The 22,337-nt window shown below is 39.2% G+C and overlaps 1 protein-coding gene across 2 annotated transcripts in view; it reads left to right on the top strand.

The window, feature by feature from the left end:
- The window catches only part of Rtn1 (reticulon 1), a 198,379-nt gene that overhangs the window by 157,453 nt on the left and 18,589 nt on the right, over positions 1-22,337 (top strand). The window contains exon 1 of one of the 2 annotated variants that reach the window (XM_042682589.1): positions 16,180-16,380. The exons of the other annotated variant lie outside the window; for it this stretch is intronic. Within the exon in view, the coding sequence (XP_042538523.1) occupies positions 16,320-16,380 (61 nt within the window). The 5' untranslated portion in view covers positions 16,180-16,319. Of the gene's footprint in view, positions 1-16,179; positions 16,381-22,337 lie in introns of those variants that run through there. 2 annotated transcript variants of the gene reach the window in all.

The following is a 22,337-nucleotide window of genomic DNA, read 5'->3' as shown; positions in this document are numbered from 1 at the left end:
TAAGAAAAACGAGCAGAACATGGAAGATATTGTTACTCCTCACAGTATTGAACAGATCATATAATGAAGAAGAGAGCAGAGTAAAATGTGTAGCAGTGTTGACCCAGCTGCTAAACCGCAGTAAGTGAATTTACCATTATGAGTGATTTGGGCAGTAAGGGACAGAAAATCTCACCAATTCCAAGAGAACCATAGCCATTCACTGTTTACTTCATAAGAAGTTTAGAAGTAGGAGATTCCAGAGCTATTGGTGGACCAACAGATTCACAATGTTAGAGTGATAGTTTTATAGAGTCATCATGGCCTTCTCAAGATTGCAAAATGGATGCGTCAGCTCTAAGCATCCTTCCTTACAGGGAGCTGGGGCAGCCAGAGAGATAAGTTTTGCATCAGAAAGAGAGAAAAAAAGATCTCAGAAGTCTTTTTCTAACATATTTTATTTTTGCTTTTCTAAAACCTGGCTCCAGTGCTGACCTTATCTATACCACATTTTTTCACGTATTTTCAGGTTCCATGGTGACATGAGAGAAAAGGACTTGTGAGGATTGTGACATTTGCTACAATGGCCCAACCACATTATGGCAGTCATTCTGTGCCCTTCTCCCCCTTAAAAATGATCAACCAGGCACTGGTGGCTCATGCCTGTAATCCTAACTGATCTGAGGACTGTAATTCAAAGCCAGCCCAGATGGGAAAGTCTGTGAGATTCTTATCTACAGAAAACCAGAATTGGATCTGTGGTTCAAAGTGGTAGAGCACTAGCCTTGAGCAAAAGAGCTCAGAGACAGCTCCCGGCCCTGAGTTCAAGCCCCATAACCATCACCAACAATGACAAAAATCCTATCATGTACTTAAAATGTCTCTATTCTCATTCTCAATAAATTTACCTATTCCTATAAAAATAAAATAAAGAATGAAGAATTGCACTCCATGACTTAGTTAGGATTTCCTGTGCCCTGTGGACTGAAATCCTTGCTTGGGGGAAAACATTCAGGAGTGAACTAAGTCTTTGAACACTCAGTGTAATGTCAGCTATAGGATTTTTCATCTCTTCTTTATCATGTTGATGGAGTTCTAGTATTCCCGAGTGTTCTAGTATTCTAAGAGACTTAGTATTATGAATTAGGGTTGCATTTTGCCAATTTGGGGTTTTTTTTTATCAGTTAGTATGATTACATGATTTTAGTGTATTTATGTGATAGATTATAGTAAGTGACTTTTGAATGTTGGGCTAACCTTTCATAATTTCAATAAACTTTTATTTTATAAAAGTCCACCTAAAAAAGAAAAAAAAAAAAACAAGCTACAGACCAGGAGAAAAATATTGGTAAACCATACATCTGATAATAGATTAGTGTCTAGAATACATAGAGAACTCTCCAGGCGTGTTTCACACCTGTAATCCTAGATTCTAAAGAGGAGATTGGGAGTGTTGTGGTTCAGGGCCAGCTGAGGCAAAAAAATTAACATAACCTCCCTGTGCAAAGAACAACTTGTCACAGTGGCATATCCCTGTCATCTTAGCTATGCAGGAGGTTGGAGTCAGGAGGAACACAGTTCCAAGCAAGCTCAGTCAAAAAGAGTTCACAAGACCTTATCTCAATAGAAAAGGCTGGACATGGTGGTACATGCCTGCCATGTGGGAAGATCATGGTCCAGGCAGGCTAGCCTAAGCCAAAAGCAACACTCTATCTCACACATAACCAGAGCAAAAGGGGCAGAAGATAGAGCTGAAGAGGTAGGGTAATTTGCTTAGCAAACATGAAGACCTTTGTTTAAGCCTCATTACTGGCAAAAAAAAAAAAAAAAAGTTCTTTAAATACTGAACACAAAATAATTCAATTAAAATGTCAATAAAAGATATGACTAGAGGGTTGGGTAGGTGGCTCAGTGGTAGAGTGCTTGCCTTGCATGCATGAAGCCCTGGGTTCAATTCCTCAGCACCACATAAGCAGAAAAAGCAGGAAGTGGTGCTGTGGCTCAAAGTGGTAAAGCACTAGCCTTGTGCTGAAGGGCTGAGGGACAGCGCCCAGGCCCAGAGTTCAGGCCCCACGACTGAAAAAAAATAGAGTTGGGGATATAGCTCTCTTGGTGCAGTGTGACCTGGGGTCTAAGCCCAAGGACTGTAGAAAAGGAGGAATGTAAATGAGCTCAACAAATATCATTGTACTGACAGAATGGCTAAAATAATGGACATGGCAACAGCAAATGCTAGCAAGAATGTGGAGACACCAGCTTCCTCAGACATTTCTGCTTCTGTGATTTCTGCACAAATATGCATGCAATTACCATATGACCTAGCAACTGCTGTCTTTTGGCATTTACCCTAGAAAAACAAAAACCTGTGCTTCTTCAAAAACTTGGCTACACAGCAGTTTTTATCTATAATTATCAAAAGCTATCCTTTAACAGGTGAATGATAAAGCTATCTGTAATCCATCCCATGGAATGAGATAAGAAAAAATGAATAAATAAAGGAGAGGAGACTATTGATACATTCAACAGCTTGAATAAATTTCTGTGAATGTTTCATTAAGTGACAACCAAAGAAAAAAAGAAAATCCTCAATAATGACAGTGTTATTGACATAACATTTTAAAATGGCCAAGTTGTAGAGGGAATGTTAGCAGAACCCGAGGTTCAAATATGATGAGAGACAAGAGAAAGGTGACTGTAATTTTCAAAGGACAACAAGAGAGAGCTTTGTAATATTGGAGATTGACAGTACTTAAACTGTGGCTATCAGTAGACACACCTACAGAGGTGATAAAAATCATATAAACACATGCAAATAAATGCAGATGAAACTGAGGAAATCTGATTAAGCTCCATTCCCATTCTCGAATCCAGATCAATATCTTGGTTAGGATATTTTAGTAGAGTTTTGTAAACTATTCCAATTGGAGAAAACTGTGTAAAGTATAAACAGGATCACCCTATTAATTTCTTGTACCTTCAGATGAATCTTCTATTTTCTTCCGGCTAATAGAGGCAATTAATGAAAAATATACCAAGCACCTAAGAGTCACTACTAATGAAAATACAATTCATTTTATTAGTTATATTTTCTCCTAATAGGTTTCATTCTTCCTTTTGATCAAATAATAATGATTTGGAGTTTTGGACTCTTGTTTGAAGTAAGGTTGTCTTCATTGAAAAGTCAGGTGGTTTTCCTCTGATGGAAGGCAGCTCTTATCACCCTGCACTTCAGAGCAGCGTCACACAGCAAACCCTTTGGTCATTTTAGGTTCATCTGATTGCTACTTTTTATTCCTGAAAAGCATATGGAACCTTCCCTGCCCTTCTTTCTTTCCTTTCTTTGTTTCTTTCTGTCCAAGACAAGGACTCGAACTCGGTTACCTGCCACTTTCGCTCATTGGCTAGCGCTTTACCAGCTCAGCCAGGCCTCCAACCCCATATGGGCTGTCGTGTTTCTCTTTCTTACTAAAAATAATGTGTCCTCAAAGCTGGATGTGCTGCCTTACAGCTGTAATCCTAGCTTCTCTGGAGGATGAGACTGAGAAGATTATAATTCAAGGCCAGCCTGGGCAAAAAAAAAAAAAAGTGATTATCCCTCCTCCATCTCAGCCAGTAAAAAGCTGGTACGGTGGCACGAGACTATCATACCAGCTACGAGGGGAACATAAATGGAGGATACCAATCCATGTGGGCTGGACACAAAGTAAGGTGCTAAAGAGCTAAAGCAAAAAGCGCAGGGAATGTGCTCTCAGCAGAACACTTTTCAAACTAAGCATTTTTTTATAATCTTGAAAAAATAAGATGCTACAACTTATTGGAATGTTACAAGATGAAATTGATTAGCTTGCTTAAAGAAAAACTTCACAGACTCTAGTACACAGAAAAGATGGAGTGGAATTATTTTGCTCCCATGGATGACTTTGGAAAAACACTTCAATCAGGACTAATGTCTCATTTTTTAATAGATTTAATTTATAAAGATGATTGAGTGCTGACACACAAAGGTCAATTTCTTGTACTTACATTTCTCACAGTAAGGGGATACCCCTCCAAGCAGGATGACGCAGGATGATGGGAAAGCACCAGGTTTAGTTATGAGACCTAAGGGGAGAGCTCCTTAGGAAGTGGAGAGAACAGTGTTCTACTGGAAGGTCAAAGCAAGGCAGAATAAGTGATTTAAGATTGGCTAGTTTAAACAATGGACTATAACAGTGATCTCTGGTTGCTTGGTATCTAGCTCTGGGACAACATAGGGCAGAGGAAATATAGGCTTGGAATGGGAGAGATATATGAAGGCAATTGGCTTGCATATATACTCCCCAAAAAGTAGTTTATTGTCTTAAGGATTTAGCAATTCATTAGGAGGGCTCACCCTAATTACAATAGCTATCACCAATAAACAATAATAAAATAATAAGTGCTTTGGGAGATGTTGAGATAAATGAATTATCATACACTGATGGTAGAAAATATAAATTAGTATATCTATTATGGAGAATAGGGTAAAAGTTTCTAAAAAGCAGCAACAAAACAAAACGATACCCTAACATTAGATCTACCATGTCATCTAACAGACCCATCTTCTGAATATATATATCCAAAGGAAATGAAATCAGCACACTAAACATATACCTGGGCACCTATGTTTATTGCAGCATTATGATCAATAGCTAAGATATGGGATTAGCCTAGATGTCCAAAACCAAATAAACGGATAAAGAAATGTGGTCTTTATACACTATGGAATATTATTCAACTGCAAAGAGGAATTAAGTCCTATCCTTTGCAGCAAAATGGATAGAACTAGATGACATTATATTAATTACAGTAAGTAAGACAAAGAAAGGCAGGTACAAAATGTTCTCGCTCATAGGTGAACATTAACTACAATGAAGAAAGTGGAATAGTGCTTACTAGAGATTAGGAGAAGGAAAAGGGAGGCTGGATTAGATCTGTGTATGCTATATTGACATATATAAGTACAATTAAACATAACAACCAAAAATAATTTCATGAGACAAATGAGGAAAGATATAAACAGATACTGGTTTTGAAAGAAATACTGATATCCACTACTCAGGAGGCTGAGATCTGAGGATCTCAGTTTGAGGCCAGTTCTGGCAGACAAATCCAATTAATCAGCAATACCCAAAAGTGGAGGTATAACTCAAGTGATAGAACGTCAGCTTTGAGTAAAAGAAAACAAGTTAAGCAAGTTCAAGCTCTAGTATCAGCTTAAAAAATAAAAAGGACACATGTCCAATAAACATAAAGCTATAGTACAGAAACAATATCTAACATCATAAAAAAGAAAATAGAAAACATGATTGATACACATGAAATAAGGTTTTCATATCCTATATGACTGATTTCTTTCTGAGATTATTTCTTGAGGCTCTACCACCATACACATTAATGTCAGTCCCTTTAGTTGCATTTAGTTTTACTATCTTATGGTTGTTTTGTGCTTTGTTTACTATTCACAGCCTTCCTTCTTTCCAGTTAGTTGTAGGTTAGGTACCTTTTTTTTGCTTTTGCATGAAGTCTTACATGGTTTTTGAAAGAAGAAAAGAGGATTATACTAATTCTTGTAAATCATCCAGTGACTGACAGATGACATGCATGAATGGTGTAAAGAATCAAAACCCTTATAAGGAAAAAACACTCCAATACAATCAAGCCTGTTTGTGAAAATTACAAACTTGAGAAATCAACCAAGTCAGGAGCTTGGGAAGATGGGCAGGAGAAATTTTGAGCATGTGCTGAAAGGGAGAAACAGGAAAGGGATGGAAATAAACTCAGGTTGCCTCGGGTTTCCAAAAGGAATCCTGGCCTGAGCCAAGAAGTGGTTCTGTTGTCAGAGGCTAAGATGGAGAACAAGACCTATCCAAATGGAGCTCTCAGCTCCAAGCTGCTATGGAAGGGTGCCAAGTTGTGTAAGATGGCAAGTAAACCTTGATGGTAGCTCACATTCTGTTCACTGAGCCTCACATACCTTTTCAAAAGTACACATCAAGCCAGTACCAGTGACTCACGCCAGCAATTCTAGCTACTCAGGAGGCTAAGATCTGAGGATCATCATTTGTAGCCAGCCCAAGCAAACAGAGAGATTCTTACCTCTAGTCAACAAGCAAGAAAAAAACAACAAAAACAAAGCAACAGAAGTAGAGATTGACTCAAGTGGTAGAGTGCTAATCTTAAAAGAAAAATCAGGGCCTTTCACTCGTTCAAGCCCCAGTACTGACACAAAACAACAACAACAAAAAGTGCAAATCAGTAGTTTTTAGTATATTTGAAAAGACGAGCAATCAGCTAATTTCAAAACACTGTAATCCTAAAAAAAGAAACTATGCCCATTAGAAGTTATTCCCCATATTCTTCTGCCAGTCCTAGTCTACTTTCAATCTCTATAAACCAAAATTTCATCCAGACATTTCATATAAATGGAATCATGCAGTAAACAACCTTATATCTGCCCTCTCTCTCTTAGCATGTTTCGAAGTTGACCCCTGTTGTAGTTTGTATTGATCATTTGTTTCCTTTTATGGCTGAAAAATATACCATGGTGTGGATATACTGGTTGTGTTTATCCATTCATTGATTGATTCTTCTTTCTGCCTCATCTTCCCAGGTGCTGAGATTACAGGCATACACAACCATACTCTGCTGACTATGCATTTTCTTTGTGGGGAGTTTTTATATAATTAATTCAATCTCTCTTAATATCACCTAATATCACCTTTGTCCCATTTCTTATCTGGAAGTGTAATGATAGAGTTGTGTTTGTCTTCTTTTTTTTCAACTTTTTGATAAACATGTGTATAGGTGTACATTTATTTGTATATAAGCTATTTGAAGTTAATTAGGATTCTTATATATTAACCAATTTTAATTGAGATTCTTGGAAAATTTTTATGGTGTGTCACACTGGGGCTTGAACTTAGAGCCTGGGTCTTGTTTCTCGGCTTTCATAATGCTGGTGCTCTACCGCATGAGTCACATCCTCAATTCTGGCTTATTGGTGATTAATTGGAGGTAAAAGTCTCATGGACTTTCCTGTATGGGCTGGATTTGTACTGCAATCCTCAGATGTCATCCTCCTCAATAGCTAGGATTACAGGTATGAGCCACTAGTGTCCAGCTGAAGAATTCTCTCTTTATTTTATTTTATTGTAAAGCTGCTGTACAGAGGGGTTACAGTTAAATAAACAAGGCAATGAGTACATTTCTTGTCCAGCACTGTTACCCACTCCCTTGTTGCTCTCCCACTAGCCCTTCCCTCCCCGCTTCCCTCACTCCCCACCGAAGTTGTAAAGTTCATGTCCATTACTGTCCATTACTGTCTTGTGGGTAACAATGTTGCAATGGGTCATCCTGGGTCCTTGTTTCAGAGTTTTGTTATTCCCCTTCCCTTCCCCTAAATAGACAAATGTATAGATACAATATGCAGAGTACCAAAATCCAGTACAGTGACAATAGAGGGAAGAACACGCAAAGGAAACATAAAAAAATCACATAGTACATGAAAAACTACAACAACAAAGAAAGACCTCTTGGGTCCATATCTTGGGGTTCATTTCACTTGACATCTTAAAACGTTTTTTTCTGTTCCTTCCTATTTTCTTTCTTTCTTGAATACCAATTGCACATGTGTTGGTGCACTTGATTTTATATCTCAAGTCTCTGCGAAGCTCTGTTCATTTTGTTTCAAGCTTTTTTTCTTCCTATTTAACACATTAGATCATTTCTATTCATCTATTTTCCAATTTAGTTACTCTGTCTTCTGTTATATTAAATCTGCTGTTGAGCCCATCTGGTGAATTTCACTTCTTAGTTATGTTTTCATTGCTAGGATTTTCACTTGGTTCATTTTTAGAATTTCTGTGTCTTTATTGGTATTTCCTATTTGTTGAGTCATTATCATCTTGTTTTCTACAGTGCTTTACATTTAGTTTCCTTAATTAAATTGTTATCTTATATTTTTGCTTAACATAGAATTTTCAGGTTTGAGGCATGGCTCATGTGGTAAAGCACTTTCCTAGCAAGTGTGAGATCCTGAGTTCCAGCCCTAGCATCACAAAAAATAAAAACAAGTAAACCATCATATTTTCACATTCAGTTTTGTTGAAACCCTAGTTCATTCTTCATAACTGTTATATAGGTTTCCATTATATGAATTACCCACAGTTTATCCCTTTCTCTGTTGCAAATATTATAGACATCACTAAAATAAGCAACATTTTTCATAATTCCTTGGGAAATTCTCTTAAGTAAGCAACTTTTTGAAAGTGCTATGTCATAAGGAATGCATATAAATGGTATTAGAAATTGCCAACCTGCTTGGCAGAGCTCATACAACATGTATGGCTTTATACATTTTCCATCTTAATAACATCAGACTAAACATTTAGTTTCTCCTAGGTTGAGCAATGTCACTCACAGTGGTTTAGTGCTCTTAGAAAGTGTGTGTGTGTGCCCCCCTGGAGGGGCAGGGGGAATGGGGGGGAGAATTGCATTGTGTTTATTGGCTCAAGGTATTTCCAACTGAATACTTGAGATAGGAAAGTTTTTGTATTTTCCTATTTTTCTGTTGAATTTCCTTTTTGTTACTCATGTGTGAAGCTTGTTACATGATATAGTCTGTGGGGTTTTTTCCATTCTGTTTATACTTTTCTTGATCAAACTTAAGGTTTTAATTTTAATGTAATACCAGTGATCACTGTTTTCTTTTAATATTTAATACATATAAAATATATAATGTATTTATATATTATAAATATAATATAAAGCTATCTAATATATTTATGTATTATAAATATAACATAATACATTTTTTCCTACAGTTTGATTTTTATTCTTAGTCTTTGTCATTTGTTGTTATTTTTTATAGATAATGTGAGTTAATTTTGTCTTTTTACCGATACATAGACAATTATTCTAGTACTTTTTTATTGACTAGTGCTTTATATATCACTATATCGACACCATATTAACAAATGTAAAGTATTGGAAACAGTGATAACTGATATCATTGGTGGTGATAACCAAACCCCATATACTCCCAGGTTCATCGCTGACCTCTCTGGTTTGTTCCATACGACTGCAACAACATTATGTTTATTTCCATTAGAGAATTTATATGTCTTCATACCTAAAAGATGAGAATCGTCTTTCTCTCCTTTTTCTTCCCCTTCTTCCTTACTTATTTTTCTCTTTCAAAATTGCAACAAATGTTGGCAGCATTTCTCAGTCCCACAGGGATTTTAGGATTAGTTTGTAAAGTACAATGAAAAAGCTTATTGGAATTTTTTATTGAAAGCATTTGAATGGGTAGAATAATTTATGGGGGAATTATCTCTGAAACCAAGGGTATTTCTGGCATGCTGCGGTTTTTTATTTAATTGTAAGGTAAAGGGTTTTCATTGTGCCACTTCCATACATGTCCACAATGCACTTGAGTCATACTTCCTCGATTGCCCTTTCTTATTCCCCTCCACTTTTCCTCTCCTTTCTCCTTCCACATTCTAAACAGTCCCTCTTCTGCTTCTATGCCCTTTTGTTTTAACCCTATATTCCATAAATAAGAGAAAATATATTCTAGCTGTCTTTGTGAGACTGGTTTATCTTACTTAATATGATGATCTCCGGTGCTATTAACTTTTCCTGCAAATGGCATCATTTCATTCTTCTTTATGGCTGAGTAATTCTCCATTTTGTATGCATGCCACATTTTCTTTATTCACCCATCGTTGGGCACTTGATTTTATAGTCTGGCTTTGTGACCAGTACAGCAATGAGTATAGGTACACAGGAAAGTAAGTGGAATTTGATCCTTTGGGGAATATAATCAGAAGTAGCATAGCTAGATCATGTGGTCACTCTATTTTTAATATTTTGAGGATCTCCAAACAATGAGTATAACAATGTACAACAAGGAGTCATTATGACACATGGTATTTTCTTTTTCAGATTTCCTTTAAAATTTTTATAATCTCTTCATGTTTCTGGATGCTTTCAGTTACGTTTATTCATAGCAACCTTATAGATTTACTACTGTTATGATAGGTAACTTGAGTGTCCTATTTTACAAAAAGAAAAAAAAAGATTTTGCCATACTATAAAAATGCCATTTATTTTTGTATCCAGCAATACTCTAGATGACAATTGTTTTCCCTTTCTACTTTGAGGACATAATTGTCTCAACATATTTTTTCATTCTGTTAAACACGGCTGCTGATTTAACAATTTCTCTTCCTTTATTATTTTTTTTCCTTTTTTATTGCACAAATACTGTATAGAGGGGTTACAGTTACATGAGCAAGGTAATGAGTACATTTCCTTTCAAGCCTTGTTGCCTCCTCCTTTGTTTTCCCCTACCCTCCCTTCCCTCCCACCTCCACTTCCGCTGCCCCCCCAATTGTAAAGTTTGTTTTTCTTTTCATTTTTTGAAACAAGTTTTTTATTGTGAAAATACTGTACAGAGGGGTTACAATCACATGAGCAAGGTAATGAGTACATTTCTCATCAAGCATTGTTGCCTCCTCCTTTGTTTTTCCCCTACCATCCCTTCCCTCCCATCTCCACAACTACATCCCCCCACTCCTCCACCCCCTACTCCCCACCCCCGGCCTAAATTGTATAGTCCACTTTCGACATATGGTCTTGTACATTTCATTGTTGCAATGGGTCAACCTGTTTTTTCCCTTCCACTCCCCAAATTATACCAACATCAAATACAGTGAAAACAGGGGTTATACCATGGGGGAGGGACATACAAAGCAACAAAAAAATCACATGGTACCTTATAAATACATTGGAAACAATAGCAAGCAAGAAAAAACCACTTATGTCCTTATCTTGGGGTTCATTTCACTTAACATCATCTTATCTGACCTTTTCTGCTTGTCTCAGACATATACTAGTTATTACAAATAAGTGAAACCATGGGACCTATGTTTCTTTGGGCCTGGCTTACTTCACTTAATATAATTTTTTCCAAGCCTTTCCATTTCCTAACAAATGGGGCAATGTCATTCTTTCTGATGGAGGCATAGAGTTCCATTGTGTATATATACCACATGTTCTTGATCCATTCATCTACTGAGTCTCTCCTTTTTATTTATGCTTGCTTTTAAGATATGTGTTTTTGTATTGGATGCCTTGCTGGTTTACTATGTTATGGGTTGAGGTACTGAATTCATCTTTGTCTTACTAAGGAAGGACCAATTGTCACTAACCTTAGAATTTTGCCTTTTATCAATGCTGGAAAAGTCCAAAGTTAGACAATTTATTCATCTTTGCATATAACTTCACTTCTAGAAACCCTTCAGTGCCTTCTTCATTTACTGACAGTATTACTTCTCAGGCCTGTCACAGTTGGGTCCCTTCCTATTATTAAGTTTCTCAATCAGTATCGGTTTGCCAAGAAATTTCTGTCAACCAAATTGGTGATGCTATTTCCTGTGCAGACCTCGAGTTGAATTACCACATATTCTTTGTAGGCTTGCCCAAAACTTCTTCTCCCTAACCATCTTATTTTGTGTAGCTACTCTTTCCAGTTCCTGTATCAGGTGACTGACTAGCTCTATTTAGATGTAACATTCCCCCACCTAGACTCCCAGTAGGCAGCTCCATTTTTATTTACAGAGATGGAGTCTTAGTATTGGCTCCATAAATGTTTGTAGATCACATGAATGCATTGACAAAAAACAAAATCTAGAAATGAGAGTAAACACTCTCTACTTCATAGGAGTCTTAAAACAATTGGTTATATACCACATGAATCATTTGCAAAATTTATGTTTAACCAACTTTGCAAGTTCTAAGTGCTGATCCATTGTTTCAGTTTCTTTGATCCCTGCATTATCATAGTGCCTTGGGTTACGATTGGCTCTCTTTGCATTTCCTTATTCCATTGGCATAAGTCAGGGTGCTTAATGTTCTTTGATCACAGTGAAGTTTACTATTAAGTCTAGTTCCTTGCCTTTTCTTCAATTGCTACAACTCTCCAAGCATAACAAAATTAAAGACATTTTATGAGAATATTTGATATAGCATGATAGTTCTTAAATTCTGTCATGAAAACTTGGCATATCTTTGAATGTTCTTCTCCTCTCCTGTTCTTTCTTTAGATGTCTGCGCCAACTTTACTTTATGAAGTAGGTCTTTACTGATCTTCCTTATGATAGCAGACTTTCACCCACTCCCAGTCTCTATTCTCTGCTTTATTTTTCTAGTGCATGCCTATGAATGAAATAGTGTGTATTTATTATTGAAATATATACATTTATTAGAGATATAAAACTATTTTTATTTGTTATTCTTTGCCCTCCTTCCTCTCTATCCACAGTCTATCATACAAACTTCTATCATATAAACATCTTTATCTAGAAGAGTGGCTGGCATACAGTAGGAGCTCAGTAAATATTTGTTAATAAGTACATCAATGTGAGTTCCATTGATTCTCATGAGTAAACTCCTAATGCTAGGAGACATGCCACTCAGCCACCCTGAGCATGCCAGCCTTCAACACTCATCAGTGTGGGAATGAGATCACAAACTCAACTATTTTGCTTTTCCTTTAAAACAGACTGCCTAATGCATGATTTCATCTTGAAAACTAAAGAAATCACTTCCTCTCCTGGCAGGCACCTAAACCAAGTTCTGAAATTGGCTGTGTACAAAACCCGTCTGTTCTCTGCTGGCTTAAAGATAGTGGCAGTTCCTGCCTGCTTTTAGCAAGCTTTCTTTTGCTTTCTGTTTTCTTTCATTGCCAAAGGAAAATTTACATATCTTTTCTACCCTTTTTATCAGTTTGAAAATCTGTGTGAATATTTGTACAAAGGAACATCCATTTATAATGTTTATAAGAAATAAATTCCTATCATTTCATAAAAGCAAACATCTAAAATGGCAATTTATTTGTAAATTTTAGGAAGGAGGGAGGGTCCACAGAAGATAAAAGGCCACACATAACTAAGTTCCTTAATGTGGGTGGATCCACTACATCTATGACTTATGCTTTCCAGTCAAGTGATCTCCTTTCCCTGCTGCCCTTTCCTTTAACAAACTCAGTTATGTTTCTCTTACTTTCTGTGCATGAATCTACAGCCCCACAATTCACTGATGCGAATCCTGTTTGTGTCATCTGTAGTTTTACTTCTCCAACTTTTAACTATGGGTTTTCATATACCTGCCACCAAGTATGTTTTTCCAGATTTAGCAAGATTATGAATAATGTGGTCCTGGGGTTGGGGATCAGTTGATAGACAGCTAGCCAATGAGCGAAAGCGGACGCAGGCACCCAGTTCAAATCCTGTTCCCAGAACTAGAAATGAAATAAAAGCCGGGCACCAGTGGCACATGCATGTCACCCTAGCTATTTAAGAGGCTGAGATCTGAGGATCACTGAAGCCGGCAGAGGCAGGAAAGTCTGTGAGACTCTTATCTCCAATTAACCACCAGAAAACCAGAAGTGGCACTGGGGTTCAAGATAGTAGTGTGCTAGCCTTGAGCAAAATAGCTCAGGGACAACTCCCAGGCCCAGAGTTCAAGCTCTATGACCATCACTACCACCACCACCACCAACAACAACAACAACATCAACAATAATAATATGGTCTGTCAGGTAAGTTGACATTCTAAAGTCAAACTTTATGGTCAATGAAAATGCACAACCCAAGCAGTCTGGTGTCATCTATCCTGTGCTTGAAGGAGAGCTTGTCTGGTTGGGAGTGTGTTACTCTCAGCCTGCTACCGAGATTAGCCATGCACACTATGCAGGGTATCGGATTAACAACGCGCACTTGAGTTGTATTTCTCAGTGACCCACCCTCTCCCTCACTGAAGGCCCCTTCTGGACCTACAACTGAAGGTTAAAGCTATCATTGGACTGCCAGTGCCTCCTAGTGGCCGAGGCTCCAAAGATCCCCAGTTGAAAAGTGGCCAGGGCAGCAGCAACAGCTCACCTGGCAAGCCTTTCCATGCTGAGCTTCTACCATGATGTGAGAATTAAGTAATGATGAGTTCATCATCCTGCACCAGTATTTTCAGTAACTTGCTGACTGAATTCCCAACATTAACCATGACAATGAAAAAAACCAGCGTGTGGGGGGGGGGGGGGTGGTGGCAGAAGATATGAATAGAATAAATAATGTCTCTATGGGAGGCTGCTCTGAAGAGTGCTTTGTAATCATGTGGGTCACTGTTTTCCTCCCCATGGGCTCTGGGGGAGCTGACACCCTCCTCTTATTGCAGATAGCAGAAGTGCCAAAATCCTCCTCCTCTAGTCATATCTATTAAGCTTCCTTAAGAATTATTTCAGACATATTATAAAGATATGCAGAGAGACCCAGCTGGTTTCTCTTGAAGTTTGTATCCTAAGAAGAAAAGGCATAATTCCAAAGATTGTATTTTAAAGTCTATATGCTTCGTAAAAATGAATGATACAGCCGGGTTCTGGTGGCTCATGCTTGTAATCCTAGCTACTCAGGAGGCTGAGATCTGAGAATCGCTTTTCGAAGCTGGCCAGGTCAGGAAAGTCCTCTGGAGACTCTTATCTCCAATTAACCACTCAAAAAAAAAAATGGAAGTGGAGCTGTGGCTCAATTGGTAGAGCGCCAACCTTGAGCACAAAGAGGCTCAGGGATGGCGTGTAGGCCCTGAGTTCAAGACCCACAACCGACAAAAAATAAAAAATAAAGATACATTATGTCGACAAGCATAACATTGAGATTCCTGTCGTTAAGCCACGCAGGCAGCCTGTGCAAATAAGTGCAGGTTTGGGTCTAAGAAAGAACACCTCTGTGTCTGGGGAGAAATCTTGAAACTCCACTGGGGGTGAGGGTGTGGGGAGGGGGGGTGGAAAAGGGGAGGCTCGTGGAACTTGTGCCATGGGTAAGGCCACGCCATAGCAAAATGAAGCAGCAAGTTTGTCTCTGGTGCCTAGAAATTCTTCCTCTGATAGGCTTCTGTGGTCCCCTTAGGCATCTTCTGGCTTCATGCTCTGTCCTGACACACGGAACCCCAAGCCAGACCATGCCCATGTGACATTTCTTTCTCTTTGCCTTTATCTACCTTTTCCTCATCAAAACACACGTAGGCCCTGTGCCCAGGCTCCCAAGTCTTAGTGTTTACTCAGACCAAGTATTTTATGCTAAAGTCTGGCATTCCTTACTTTGGCATTTTCATTTTCATCGGGGACCCCTAAAATCTGTGATTAACCTTGGAAAATATGGGTCCTCTCTCAGATGACACAAAACTGTGCACACCACCCACCTCCACCACCTTCAGCACCCAGTCCCAAAGATGACGTTCTAGACACAAAATGCCCTTTGCTTTCTGCGTTTTCCGTCTGCATGTCCCCACACCTGATCGCCCCTGCCCGGCACTGCAGTGACCAGTGTCCCCTGGGTCTGCAGTGACCAGTATCCCTGGGTCTGCAGTGACCAGCGTCCCTTGGGTCTGCAGTGACCAGCGTCCCCTGGGTCTGCAGTGGCCAGCATCCCCTGGGTCTGGACACTACAGGTATTACATGGTGACATTCATTCTTTCAACCGCAACAGAGCCAGCGGTATCTGGGTAAAGGGAGAATCGCACCACCCCAGGGCACAACGCTGTAGGATCTCTCTCCTATGACTGTTGCTTGCCGATAAAGCTTTTGGATAACTGTGGAATATTCCAAAAGAGGGAGGGAATTTGGCACTTTCTTTGGAAAGATCTTGAGCAATTCAAATTTCGTTGTGGCCAGCATTTTTTTAAAAGAATCAGGAACAGAACGATCCGAAGGGACAACTAGAGGACACTGTGCTGCAGACCTGACACTCCAAGGCCACTGACTCTGCCTCTCCCAACAGGTTTCTTGGGTCGGTAAGACATTTCTAGAATCGGTACCATACTCGTCGGGAATAGCCCTGGACCCTCTAACTAACGCTCTTGCCCTAGATCTCTTTTCCGCACAACTGTCTGGACCAGAGCATCCTCAAAGGCTAAAGCGACCCAGCCCGCGCCTCATCCCACCCCCGCGCGTCCCTGCGCACGGAGCCCTGCCCGCATCCCCGCGCGCGCACGCACGCACGCGCGCGCGCGCGCACACAGGCAGCTCCGGAGCCGCGCCGCGCTGATTCGCTGGCGGCGCGTGAACTGCGGCGCCCGCGCCCTGCCGCCCGCCCCGCGCCGCCCCGCACCGCCCCGCGCCGCCGCGCGCTCCCGCCGCAGCCTCAGTCTGTCTGCAACCGCGAGGCTACCACGAGCCCAGCCGCTGCAGCCGGGGGCCAGCGACGCCCGCGTGCGAGCTCAGCGCCTCGGAGGAGAGCCGCGGCGAGTCCCCCAAAGCCCGCACCATGCAGGCCACAGCCGATTCCACCAAGATGGACTGTGTGTGGAGCAACTGGAAAAGTCAGGGTATTCTCTTTCTTTCCGTAGTGCATGCCTGCGGCGCCCGCGAACCCCGGGAACCTGACTCGTCCGTCCATTGTGCAGCGTTTCACCTGTGGGACCCATGCATGCTTTAGACCCAAGAGCTTTCTGTCGGGGGGGGGGGGGGAGGGGGGGGAGTAAATCTGTTATTTCAAAATCAAAGTGGGTGGTGTTTGATTTTTTTTCCCCTTACCCCTCTCCCCCCCCCCCCCTTTTCTTTTACACCTCCTCCTGTACCCTTTGTTTTCATAGTGTAACGCGGGTATTGGAGATCGTGCATCTTCTGCCTCCTGCGGGAGCTCTTTGGGTGTTAACCTTCAGGACTTGTTTAATCTCTCCTCATCCCCAGAGTTAAAGCGCTTTCTTATTGTTCCAAGCATCTCAGTGCATTTACTTCTGCCCAAAGATCGCAATCTTTCCTGGCAGAACCATTCACTGAGAGGACTCCAGTGCAGCTTTCTAAAGGGGACACACCCATCTCAGGGTTGTTTTTTGTGGCCACACAAAGGAGACTGGAAAGACAGACTGGCTCTCCAAATCCTGAAACTATGATGGCGTAGCTACGTATTAGAATGCTTCACTCTGAAATATTCCTATGCTTTTGTCTGTCATCCCCATCACCTGGGAATATTATTTATTAATGACGGGTTACTGTGGCGGAAATGGAGGGAAATAACCAAACAGTGGAGGCAGCCCTGGAGTATAACAGATTTATTTTGAAACAGTCCATATTCGCACTGGGTGTGGCCCACCCTCCAGCCTCGCTTGGATTGCTTTTCAGCCATTTTTATTCAGCCTCATACTTCATATATCCATCTCTCTCCTTTGTTACATTGAAATTCCCTCCCTTACCTTGCTGGAGGAGAAAGAGATACATGCAGGAATGAAATGCGTGTTGTAACCTGGGTGTTTGTAAAGGAGGTGTCTTTTGAGCTGTAATAAATTCGGCTCTGAAGAAGGCTCTTTTGGTGTAACCTGCAGCATCCCTCCGGGGAACAAGAATACCCTGGAGTAGTAGTTCATGAAAAGAAAAAAAACACAACACTTGGGTATCTTTTCCCTCGTAATTTTATATCATAAGACGAATGAGTGCCTTTTTAATGCTTCTGTGGGAGATTTTCTTGGAAATTTTTTTAAAGCAAAAGTAAACACAAGCCTCCGAATTAAAAGCATGCTTCTTGTATGTGGCATTGGGTGTCAACGACATAAATACAGTAGGCTGCTTCAAATTGCCTGAGTTTGTTGGAAATGCGATTGTCAAAAGAAAATAGGTGGACAATAAATTTAAAAGCCAATAAATAAGAAATACATGCCAATTGAGAGGCATCATTTTAGGAAATGATGACAATAGCATATGCTGATGATAGAAAGGCAGCTGGGAAAGGCTTTGTGGTATTCTCATTATGTGTTTAGAACCATCAGATAGATAGGTAGATAAGTAGATAGATAGATAGATAGATAGATAGAAAGAAATATACTTGGTAACTATGGCTTCATATAATACTGTTTAGTTGGACATAAAGACTGGCTGTTAGACTGTGATTATGAGTTTCTTCTCTTCTTAACAAAAGTGGATACCAAAAGATGGCAGCTCTCCTGTTTTGTTTGTGTGAGATACAGGGCATTGTTCCATCATAATCTTGTGTTTTCCCTCAGTTGACTTTCTGTCTTTTTTTAAATGTATGGACATTTATAATCAGACATTAACACAAAAATGCCATCAATTGTCCATCATGTTTCTTTCCAAACACAGCTGCAAGAGAGGATCATTCAGATGGACCTTTGGTTGTCTTCCGTTTACTTACTTCCTTTTCTCAGAAAGAACAAAACCATTATCGTGCAAACGGACTGGGTGGGTTAATCTGCACAAAAGAAAAGTGGTAAGAAATGAATTATTCTCCCCTCCAGGCTAGTGTGAGAACTTTTTATCTAAACCTACAATAAGATGCACATCTTCTTCATTTTATGCTCACGTTCATTAAAAGCAGTTGTCCTTAACCCTGGCTTCACATTAGCATCCCCTGGGAAGCTTTAAAACGCACAAAGGATGCCGGGCCCCGCCCTGAGAGATCCTCATTCAATAGAGCCGAGTGAGCATCTGTATTTTTTGTTTAACATTCCTCAGGTGAGTTTAATATGGATCCAGGGTTGAAGCCACTGGTGTAATAATTTTTAGTGTGCTGAACACATAGGGCAGCAAAAGTCCAGTACACAAATGACATGAGTGTGACTGAGTCAGCCGTAAATACAGTTAAAACAAGTCAGCACAGCATTGTCAGGAATGTCCCCTGGAAGTATTAGGAGGTGAAGGTTTTGCTTGGGGGAAAAGATAAATAATGCATGCTTCAAGTTTCCTCCATATTTTAAAATATTTCATGGAAATAGGAAATCATAGCCAATTCAGAATTCAGTTAGGATGAATTACGATGCATCATAAAACCTATAATGCGCATGTAGAAGGACTATGTATAACCTTATTAATATGTATGATCTTGGCTATAGGCAAGAATGTTTAATGGCAGTGCATGTCTGTAATCTTAGCACTCAGGAGGCTAAGGCAGGAAGATAGAGACTTCAAGGCCAATGTGGGCTACAGAGTGAGATCCTGTCTCAAAAACAACAAAATCAAACCAAATATCCAAACACACAAACAAAAAGCATATTTAAAAGAGAAGTTAAAGTCTACATTATGGTACCCTGTGGAAATTCTGTTTCTTTTTTTAATTTTTAATTTTATTGTTATTGTTATTGTAGAAGTGATGTGCAAGGGGCTTATACTTTTATGAATCAGGTAATGAGCTCAATTCTTTTTGAACCATCTCTTCCCTTCCCTGGCTCTCTCCCAGTTTCCCCTCCTGTCCCCACAGGAGGGAACAGTTCATTTTCTACCTAGTAAGTACCAGGATTCTGCTTCTAATTTAAAAAAAATTATACTGCTAGCACTCAATCAATAATAAATCAAAGCACATTCTATTCAGTGAAAAAGAATTGGGATAAAACAATGACTTAATAAGCACCACATAGATAATAATCACAGTGAACAATACTAATATTATGGGCTCATTCTTGCTGTGTGATTTACTTGGATTGTTGCATCTAATCCTCTCAAGTCCTGTGCTGTATAAGGTTGGTGATCCTCATGTGCCAGGTGATGGCTGAGGTTTCTATCCAGGCACTCAGCTAGTATTGCTGGAGGCCACACTTCTCACTGTTCTGCCATCTGCTTCCGCAGTGGACTGCTTTTCCCTCCAGGACTTTTTCTAAAGATATGAGTGATCTGTGTAAGGGTACTTGTGTGAGCTGAATGACCCTTGTGTTCACAAGCTTTGATTTTGCTACACATCTCGTTTGAGATGTCTGGTTTACTCTTAGCTATCAGAAGGCCTAAGGAAACCAAGCGACTTGGTCAATGTTCTGTGCTAAATAGTGACTGAAATAGTAAAAGCTGACTTGCTTGGCATCCTATCCAGAGCGTTTGGCCATTTCAACATTGTAATTCATGCTGAATGACAGAAAGTGGACTCCCATTTATCATCAATTAGTTATGTTCACATAGATTCCTTCTTTATAGACAAAACAAAATCCAGCAGAGAGGCAACAATCTTATCTAATTCATTTGATTCCTATGATAATCACCATGATCATCAAATCACCATCCTAAATTTCTATAAATAGTTGCTATGTGTCACTTACTGTCCTAAACTCCTGTGACTAACCTTATCTTAATTTAGCCTCCATAAAATTACTCAGTATCCAGGAGGGAATGGAGGGTTTTGATCGGTAAGTTGCCCAGGATGAAACTGGGTCCTGAACATAGAGCAGCCTAATCATAAATCCTACATTTTATTCCACCACACTACCTAAGTCCAAATAATATTGTACCGGGGGAAAGAATCAGAGCCTCCTCTATACAATTCCATCTCTAGTCAAAATGTCACTCTTTCCAGATTTAACAGTATGAATTCACCTGGTGGGACCTATAGTAATACGAAGGGTGGGTACCTGTTCTGTGCTTGGCTAAGCATAAGCTTTAGCTCCCTTTTACTGTGGGTGGCATGCTCTGAAGTTACGCCTCCCCCAGCATGGAAACTATTGATGGAGGATGAAACACATGCCACAGAGGTCAAACCTAAAAGCATTTATTATTTTTTTATATAAAATAAAAAATTTGAAAACTCTATGCTAGCCTACAGTGCTCTGTGGAAACACATCAAGGCTCTCCAGGCTGTTTTGAGATCCCTGTTAAAGAGCTGAGCTTCCAGAATACACAGAGCACTATGCTGTATGAGCCACAGTTGTTGCAAGAAAGGCTGGTCATTTGAAAAGGGAATTCAGCAAAGACAATTTTACACACACATATAAAAGAAAATTGATAATTTTATCTAAAATAAGGCTGCATTTGGAATATGAGTGTAAAATTGCATTTGAAATCTCCCTTTGTATAGATTCCAGTGAGATACAATGGGAAAGCGAATTTGTTAATTGCATATTATTTAGATGTTTCACTTACTCCACTGGAAAATGAAGGCCTTTTACAAAATTTATTATCATTGCCAAGAAAAACTTTACAAAGGGATGTTTCACAGTCTGTGACAAGAATGACTATATATTTTTTTTCCCTAAAACAGATCATGTATCCATATCATGAGTTTTATTTTTATGAAGAAAATTTCAGAGGAAAGCCACAAATCACCTCAAATTCTACCATCCAGAGTTAATCAATATTTCCTAATACTGTTTGACATATTTACATAGATAGATAGATAGATAGATACATTGATATGTTGCTGTATCCATTAAAAAATAGACTATAAAATTAAGGCCAGTGGGCTGAGTAGCCAATGAAAGATCAAGTTTATAAAATAAGATTTATAGATCTTCAAGATAGTTTAAAATAATCAGATGGAAGTTGCTGACATGAGACTGAAAGAACTGTGAAACTTCAGACACATGGTACTTTACAATTTATGCCTTCCTTAAAACTAAGAGAAAGATGTATGAACTAGTAAGTTAGAACAGCTTTTAATCACACGTTACTTTACACTTTATGCTTTCCTTAAAATTAAGAGAAAGACATATGAACTAGTAAGTTAGATCAGCTTTTAATGGCACTTTAGTTTTAGACTTCACAGGAAGATTCTATAGCATTTAAGTTTTCTTAGAAGAAGACCTAAGTGAAAAAAATTGACAGAAGTGTTGGTAATATATTTATGTGTTTGAAAAGTTACATGTGAACATTAATTAGAAATTAACAAAAAAATTTTTAAATCATTTATAATTTTTACCATTTATAATTTTTTATAAAATACTTTTGAACATTTTATGCTTTCCTTAAGTTTTTTTCTCCCTGCCTATTTTTCTTTACAGCATGATTGTAACATCAAATCATAACTGGTATTGCAGCTTTTCCAAAACCTATCAATCTCGATTTCAATATCTGAACAAAAAAATTTGTTAGGCACAGAAAAAAAAAAATCACATCTTCAAGGCGGGCACCAGTGGCTCACATTTGTCATCCTAGCTACCAAGGAGACTGAGATCTGAGGGTGAGAGTTAGAAGCTAGCTTAGCAGACAACCTGAGAGAGACGTATCTCAACTACAAAAAAGCCAGAAATGGAGCTGTGTCTCAAGTGGTAGAGCACCAGCCTTGATTCCAAAAGCTCAGGAACAGTGCCCAGGCCCTAAGTTCAAGGTTCAGGATACACACACACACACACACACACACACACACACACACACACACACACACACACACACACCTTCAAATCTCTCCTTTCTTTCAGATTTCATGAACTAACATAATGAATAATAATTTCATTAAAACAATAGTTCTGATAACAAAATATAATTCTGATATTTTATGATAAATATAAATAGATTGTATATGCAATTTTCCACTCTAGCTAGCAAGTACTTCCTTCTTTATTTTTCAGATCTCTTT

This window comes from Dipodomys spectabilis, unplaced genomic scaffold (genome assembly GCF_019054845.1).
Source record: "Dipodomys spectabilis isolate Male_0828 unplaced genomic scaffold, ASM1905484v1 ptg000073l, whole genome shotgun sequence".
NCBI classification, from domain to species: Eukaryota; Metazoa; Chordata; class Mammalia; order Rodentia; family Heteromyidae; genus Dipodomys; species Dipodomys spectabilis.
Note: the sequence above shows the minus strand (reverse complement) of the source record. Positions and strands in the feature narration are given on the sequence as shown.